Source organism: Glycine max, chromosome 1 (assembly GCF_000004515.6).
Source record: "Glycine max cultivar Williams 82 chromosome 1, Glycine_max_v4.0, whole genome shotgun sequence".
Lineage (NCBI taxonomy): Eukaryota > Viridiplantae > Streptophyta > Magnoliopsida > Fabales > Fabaceae > Glycine > Glycine max.
Genome location: NC_016088.4, coordinates 52,763,791 through 52,772,156, shown reverse-complemented (window position 1 = coordinate 52,772,156; position 8,366 = coordinate 52,763,791). Strand labels below are relative to the sequence as shown.

General features: G+C 34.0%; 1 protein-coding gene across 1 annotated transcript; it reads right to left on the bottom strand.

Annotated features, from left to right (window-relative positions):
• Positions 1-1,788: 1,788 nt before the first annotated feature.
• Positions 1,789-6,969, bottom strand: LOC100787311 (uncharacterized). The gene is made up of 12 exons (XM_006573549.4): positions 6,478-6,969; positions 6,285-6,360; positions 5,957-6,026; positions 5,468-5,551; positions 5,055-5,171; positions 4,426-4,890; positions 3,835-4,238; positions 3,632-3,731; positions 3,473-3,532; positions 3,307-3,393; positions 3,016-3,144; positions 1,789-2,322 (listed from the first exon to the last, which is right to left on the bottom strand). The coding sequence occupies exons 2-12, from the start codon at positions 6,356-6,358 to the stop codon at positions 2,020-2,022; spliced, it is 1,893 nt and encodes a 630-aa protein (XP_006573612.1). The 5' UTR covers positions 6,359-6,360; positions 6,478-6,969; the 3' UTR covers positions 1,789-2,019.
• Positions 6,970-8,366: the final 1,397 nt, after the last annotated feature.

Genomic DNA, 8,366 nt, shown 5'->3' with positions numbered 1-8,366 from the left:
AGCTCTTATACACAATTTCATGTCTACATTTCCACTACAATAACCATTACAATAACCGCTATAATAACCACTACAATAACCGCTACTAGAATGATAACTACCCCTATGACAGGTTTCCATGGCAGAGCATCTTCTTCCTAACAGGTCGGACCAATTGTTAGGAGCAGAGAGGAGGGGAAGAACACTACTTGGTTTTGAGGACCAAGACCTCTTTACAAACTAATTTTCTAAATTCTTCTCTTTCTGCCTTATTCATTGATTCTTAAAGCTTTTATACACAATTTCATGTCTACATTTCCACTACAATAATCATTACAATAACCGCTATAATAACCACTACAATAACCGCTACTAGAATGATAACTATCCCTATGACAGGTTTCCATGGCAAGCATCTTCTTCCTAACATTATATATTTTGATGACTAAATTCAAAATTTAAAAAGTAAACAAATATTTTCATTCAAATTAATTTTTATTAGATGATGAATTGAATTGAATTTACGTTAAATTAAGAATCTCATACTCAAGTGTCATAAAACACTATTTTTTTTATCAGTTTAAGATTTTTTTTAATCAGTAAACACAATATTTATTGAATATTATTTTAAAATTTCAAATTTATAATGTGAAGTTGTAAATGAATGCCCTTCGAAAAATTTAAGACAAATATTATAGAAACAAATATTATCATTCCAATTAATAATATGTACTTAAATAATTACAAATAAAATTAGCAATAAGTAAATCAACGTCAAATATACGATTGTTTCAATTTTATATTTGATTAAAATTAGAAATAAGCCAACTAATATCAATTCTATAATTTTTTCAAGACTCAAATATGTTTTTCATTCATGTAAATTAATATTTTTTAATTTTTATTTTCTGTAAGTTTTTATTTTATTTTATTTTAATTTTAAGTATAGCTTATAGGCTCTCTTGTCCGCATACACATCAATAAAGTGGTGTTGTTGAACGTCAAGATTGCCGCATTGTTGAGAGCACCGACTAAATTATAAACTTGGACCTAAATCATCTGATTGTCAAGTGAACCCAAAAATCTTACAACGTGATTTTAATTTCCAGTAATTTGTTTTATTACATGGATCTAGATTAGATACGACATTTTTCATCTTCGGTGTATATACACGTACTTGTCAAAGGTCATCAGAAGATAAACAACTCATCGGAGTTAAGCTAGTGAAAATTGAAAAAATGGTTATTGTAAGTTAATATGTGATTGTCCATGTATTTATTTCTTAATTGTTTGGTTAACATAACTAGTACATGGTGTAGTGATTTTACGACTAATATGGAATTGTCCATTTTATCTTCTTACAGAAAGCGATACGTGTTTGAAATAAAATCTTTTGTCCTTTTTTCATCGTCCAATTCAAGACACGTTTAACATCAGATTTACGATTTTGTCATTAATTATTCTGTTCAGCGTTAGGGTCTACCTGATTTATTTTTTTGTTTTTATTTAAAATCCACTTTTAAGAAGTTTACATGCTCAATTCCATTTGTTTTCCAAGCTGGAACCAGAAAATCGGTTCAAGGCTTAGACTTCTCACTTTTCTAATCGTTGAGAAAATAACCACTTATGATTTATCCCCCGCCACGTCATTTGATTACATTATTATTAATTCGGTGATCTTTCTTTTTTTTTTTTGCTGAGTGAAATTTAATTGCGGTGATCTAAAATCACCCACTTTCATTTTCATGCAATTTCTACCATTTGTTTTGTCTTTTAAACTCACATTAATAGTTTATAATGCGCAACATGTTAGACAATCACCAAACATATGCATGTGCTGTGGGATTAGCGAGTGCAAGCACAGTAGCAACAAAGATTATTTACAGAGTTGCAATTACAGGTACCACAATGACATAACAATAATGTATCACTCTGCAATATTGTATTTCGCCGTACCGTTTCTACTTTGTACAAAAAGAATTACATAGATCAAACAAATGCACATCACTTGCCACAGTAAGAAGTAACGCTGCAAAGTAATCATTTTACCATATCCTTAGATATGAGGTATCGAAAAGTAAAGTTGTGTGGAATCCATTCTATGCACTTCCGGGATTTTGCAAGCCGACATTTCTTAACATTCTTTCTCAGGTATTCGGGTAGAGATTCTAGGATCATATCCATGACACCAATGGGGCACAAACCTGAGTCCTTGCTGAATGACTCAACAAGCTTTGGTAAGAGTATTTTTTGGTCCTTGCGTACGCCTAAGTTAGCTCGAATGTATTCGTCCTTTGCAACTTCTAGCTCTTGAAACACCCTCTTTGGTGTATATACACGTACCTGTCAAGGGTCATGTAAACAAATTAGTAGAGTTAAGCAAGTGAAAATTGAAAAATGATTATCGTACCTTAATCTGTTTGTCCATATATTTATTTCTTAATCCCCTGTGGACAACTTGTTTGATTAACATAACTAGTATATGGTGTTGTGTTTTACAACTAACATGAAATGGTCCATTTTATCTTCTTATAGAAAGCAAGGCATGTTTGAAATAAAATCTTTTGTCCTTTTTTTCACGCCTTTTCCACCCAAAAATAGTCTAATTAACGAGGGAAGTTATTGGCAATTAAGAAAGAGATCATTTTTCACTTGATTGTCAGATTTTAAATGGGGGATAACAAGAGGGGAGCATGAGGTGTGAAACCTGTGAGAACAGTTCACTTGTCAAAGTACATTCCATGTTAATTGTTAAACTCAGTTAAAAGTAATTTTCTTCCATGGATAGTAACACCTCCAAGGCAAGCATTACACATGGCACTGTCAAATGGTTGTGCAAGTGACACCTCCAAGTAACTCCTCCAAGGCATGGAAACAACTTTTGCAAGTGATTTAATTTCCATGCTATCCAAATGGTTGTGCTTGACTACTAGCCAATGTATAAGGAATTGCCCAAACAAATATAAATTATTCATATAATCAAGCTTTGCGAAAATGAGTAACGAAATTGCTCGCCAATGAGAATTGAGGGAATACCGCAGGATCAGAATGGTTTCCTGAACAGAGTGCAAAGTGTGAAAGAGGTTCAGCTTGCTCCAGTGCATAGGCTTGTCGTCTATCTCCAGCTTTGAATTTTGACCTTTGAGAAAATAACAAGCGCAGCCACTACAAGAGGAAGCAAGTTTAAAGAAGCAACCATGTAAATCACCAATGTCTAGAATGAAAAAAACAACAAATGCTTTGCATGAAAAAAGGTATATTTGAATGGCACTTCAAATGTATTTTTCTGTTTTTTTTAAGGGAAGTAATTGGGAACATAGGATTCACCTGTCCCGGGCGAGACATCCGGCACTTTAGTATTGTATTCTGTATTGTGTCTGCACTAATTGTATGACCCCCAACATTATATGCAGCCTGCATGAACCAAGCAAATATGGTTAAGAGTTTCATTCTTTAATTAATGACTTTATACTACTATTCTCTCAATGTTTACCTTCAATAGAAGAAAGACTCTTTTCACATTGTTTTGTGGAATCCCATAAGCCAAAAATGCCTATTAGAAACAAAAGAACAAATTATAACCCAACTAATCAAATGGGAATGGGAAAGTATTATACAGAAGCATATTCTTGATAGTAAAATAATAAATTACATGCATCACTAAAGCATTGTGTATGTTGATCCAAAAAGCTATCTTCTCCTCGTGTTTCAACCTGCCGGGGTCTACTTCTTCTAATCGACAAATAAGTGACCTAAAACAACATAAAAGGACAAGCTCATTAAAACTCCACATAGAACCAAAGAATTAATTCAACTCTACTATCTCAAACAAATATAAGTATATAGCAGCCTCACCTGAAATTCTGGAGCAGCTTCTCAGTATCAGCCGACTTCTGACTCTCTCTATAAAGCCATGATACTTCAACCATGGTGCTATATGGCCCACTAAACTCCTTAAGTCCTTCCACGTGGAAAGGATTATCTAAGCGCACTTCAAAAGAGGAATTATTCCTGAACCTTGGACTCCACATTTCACCTTGATCTCCAATGGAAAAGGCACTTGCCGAGGACAAGGATGAACTTGGAGATGAAAGTCCTGGTTGTGCCATAGGAGGGTCTGCAAGCTTGCAATATATAGCTGATATGCATTTGACCATATCCTCAGAAAGTTTATTAGGTGCCACTGGAACATGATCAGATATTCGTGTACCAAGATGTTCGGCGAGACTGATTATGTTTGATGAGGAGCTTTGAGCATACTGCATACAATCATGTACTCAGTCAAAATCCAATGAATGTCCATAGTATTTTATGATTGTTATGCAGCAACTCAATGCATAAGCTAATTTTAAGTTGAAAGAAACTTATTTCATTTTATATTCTTATTTTTTTTTCTCTTACAAGTGTTTATTGAAAAGTTTATCCAAATAAGACCTAGATAATTACCTCTAACATGGACAACGGCTGGGAATGACAGGCACGCAGAGATTTAGCTAAAGAATCTGCTGGAGGAGATTCTCTTGTAAATGCTGGACAATGGGATAAAGAGGAATGACAACGGTAAACTCCAGAATCTAAATGCTTTTCTTCTAGCAGATCTCTACTCTGTTCTTTCCTAAAAGTCTCAGGCTCATATCTGTCATACTCCTTTCTCAAAGTCTCAAGCTTATTATGCTCATTAGATTGTACTGTAGAACATTCTCTCTTGGTTAAGACCTCAGGCATAGAAAAATTGATGAATCGTGCGCTATGTGTTGTTAGAGGGAACTTTACACTTTCCTCCTTAGAAGTCGGAGATACAGAAGATAATTGTTGATCAAAAGCTTTACGGTACAAGGAGAGAAGGTGTTGCTCCAAATACACAACTTCCAACTCTAACACTGCAATTTCCCTAATTAATTCTGTGGCTGGCTGGAATACAAAAAGTAACAATTTTTTTTAAGACTAACAGAAATGTATAACAGTGTATAATCATGTATAGGCTGCACAAAAATCTTCTGATCCAAGACACATATATGACACTGTTTTTTCATATGCATATTTATTGGCCTGAAGTTTATTGAACTTGTTGCTACCTTGGGTATCATCATCTCATTTGAATTAACGAGAGATGAAGATCTGAATCCAAGTGCCTTTTCTAACGTGGATCTGACCTGAAATTGGTCTTGTAATCTTCTCTCAAGCTGTAGAATCTGTCACAGGGTAGTTTAACAATAAATAAATAGCTATTATGAACGAAATATACATAGTAATTTGGCAGAAGTATGATGAGTCACTATGCAAAGCAGAAGCATGATTAAAAGAATATGGTCCAAGTCACACTCGCGGGATGCATAAACTCAATAATAGATGTAATGTACCGAAAAAGAAAAAGAAAACAACCAAAAAGGACATGAATAAACGGGCCACAGTGCAATTAATATGATTGCAGCAAAATATATAGCAAAAGAATTATGATGGTTGATGAGCAGAAGTTCTGGTATTGTACCTCTTGCTTCGGAGTACTGTGGACTTCATTTGTAGGGCTTCGGTTTTTCCTAGCTTTATCACATTCCGCGAGGTATCCCATGTCCTGGAACCAAATCAAACCCAAACTTAGGCATAAAAGTTAATGAATTTTGTTGTGCGTGGGGGACTACAGGGAATAAAATCAAAATAGTCATCAATGTCCCAACAGTATGGATGTGATTAATGAAATCAAGCATACACTGTTGGCCAAAAACCAATTCTCTGTTTGTCCATTTTACATTAAACTTTTGGAAATATAGTTAGTTGCTATTAAATTTTGGGCCACCATTGACATCATTCATGATAAAGATTTGTCTGAAAAGTCAAAAGAAAAATGATGAAATTTCTTTTCAGCATCATACAAGCCTCTTCATGCCTAACTCCTAAGAATGTACTTTATCCACATGTAGTGTCTTCAATTTCTAAGCTTATTAAAAAGAAGAAGGAAGAAGTGATTTGAGTATACCACCTTAATTCGACCTGAGGCCTGAATGCGATTATCTGGTTTATCCTCCTCAATTCTTTTCTTATCAGGAAAACTGCCATGTAATACACAGTAAAGATAAGAAAAACAAGTCCTCTTGTATGGTTCCAAATCTGGATACTATAGATATACATGATTACGAATAACCAAAGAAGCCCTGTTTAAGCATGACCCTGTTGGATAAGTTTCTCCACAAACACTTACAGAAGAAAAAAAAGAAATAAGTTTCTCCCATAAACTAAAAATAGTTTTATACATAAGTTAAAAATCTGTTTTTTCTAGAGAAGCATAAGCATGAGAAAGAGATAGAAACCTCTTTGAACGTTTGTGCCTTGGAGTAAATTTCAGTCTCAGCATTCTATTTTCTCCTACGCCTTCAACCGCCATACCTGAAAGCCACCCAAATCAGAGTTGTTGACACAGTAAAGCAGATACAATTGACAATTCACAGAAACAACAACTGCAACTGTGGAAAAACCAAGCAACAATACCATGAACCATCCTACCTTGGAACTTCACAAGTCAGAACTCAGATGAAGCACACTTGAGAAATGATCCAAAAGCACTAGTCTAGACTCCAGAGTCCAAATACTTCACATCACATCACATGTCCCTTTGCATTTCAGCAGAGTAGAGCTTCCTTCCTGGAAGTTACCACAAAGTGATCATTGGCTGTTAAGTGTCTATGACATGAGCATGAATGTGGAGAAGATTAGTCTTCTCTATCAAGACACTCCTGCTAGTGCTAAGCCACTACTGGCCTTTGTAAAGGATGGCCTTTTTGCATTTGCATGAAAAGGAGTTGTTGGAGTGTGCTTTAACTCAAGAAGAAAGTCTTTATAGAATAACTTTGACACTGGTGAACGAGGGGAAAATGTCAAAGCATCAAAAAGTGGAGAAATCTCACTCTTAAAATCTCTTGAGATCCAAGGTGTGACCAACGAGAAGAAGAAAATAAATAGTGGCTGGAGTACTGTCAACTATGAAGTCCTGAGTGGAAATTATATATATGAATAGATATAAGATTGATTAGTAATTAGTTCGGGGTGAAGGGAGAAGAAAGGAAGAATAAGTCATTTGTTTAAATTATCCAATTATATTTTTAATAAAAATTAATAAATTAATATTTGCCTGTAAAAAAAAAAAGTGTGAACAGAAGCCTATTTATTTTCAACATTCTCTTCTCTTGTTAGAAAAAACAAGTGGGAGTTGGTGACCGTCCGTCCACCCTTTTGTCTCATTTTGCACCCTTCATTTAATTAAACCTTAGACATTAAGCCAGTTGATTTGATAGAACACAATGGAGACAAAAAAAATATAATGGGACTAATATTAGATAGTAGTTTATTTTTGGTTGAAAAGATAAATTATGATCTAAGTAAAATGGCTATTATTTATTTTTTAGGTGCATTGGAGCAATCTGTGTACAGTGTTAGGAAGCCTTAGTTAAATCTTCATACTTAGAGCGGTACTATTTTACTATAATTACTATATCATGTAAATTCCATGTGTATCACGAATCAAGCATTTTGTATAATAATTGTTTTTTCCTGCTTAAGTGCTTAATCATTGTCTTTTTCTTTTAATTTCATTTACGTACTTCTCTTGTTTTTAGGCCTACGGTCTTGGTTAAACTATACTCAAGTTTTACAGATTATAATCAATGATGAGAAAACAAGTGAGCGTAACAAAAATACTGGATTGCAAAAAAGAAAAGGCAAAGATTTACCTCAAAAGGGATGAAAGGTAAGGGATAAAAAACATTGGATGCTTGAAAGGAATAGAGGTTATACTGTGGGGTTTCTCTTTGTCTAAATGGCTTTTTGAGGGACGATGACTTGGGAGATACCCATATTGTCCTTCAGTATCAAAGAGACTAACGTTTGTCAACGAATCTACAAATGTAGTAAATATACTAATATACTAATGGGGCTTGACCTTTTTGGTTCCAAAACCAATACAAAAAATAAAAGTTTCTTGCTTATTGTAATCATACAGACCTATTGACAAAAAAAAGTTTATTTTTTAGCTGCACACTTGTTTAGACAGTTAGACGAAAGAAAAGGTAAAAAAAGAAAGGAAAAAAAAAAGGAGTTTATTGGTAGGAGACTCAAAAGAAGCTGAAGCTGGGAAAAGTTTAAAAAAAAATAACCATTGTTAAGAAATGTTCACATGCTATATTAATTATTATATCTAATGAAAATATTTTATATATTGACAATTGAGGAAAGGAGGGTAATTAACCGTGTTGATATTCAGTGCACAGAATTATCTTAACTTCTTTTATTTTTTGGCATAGAGGGTAGGTGGAAAGCAGAGAAAGCTACAGAAAAAGACTAGTAAACTTCTTTGATAGGCTAGTGAACAAACGTTTTGCTCAAACAACGTTATCTAT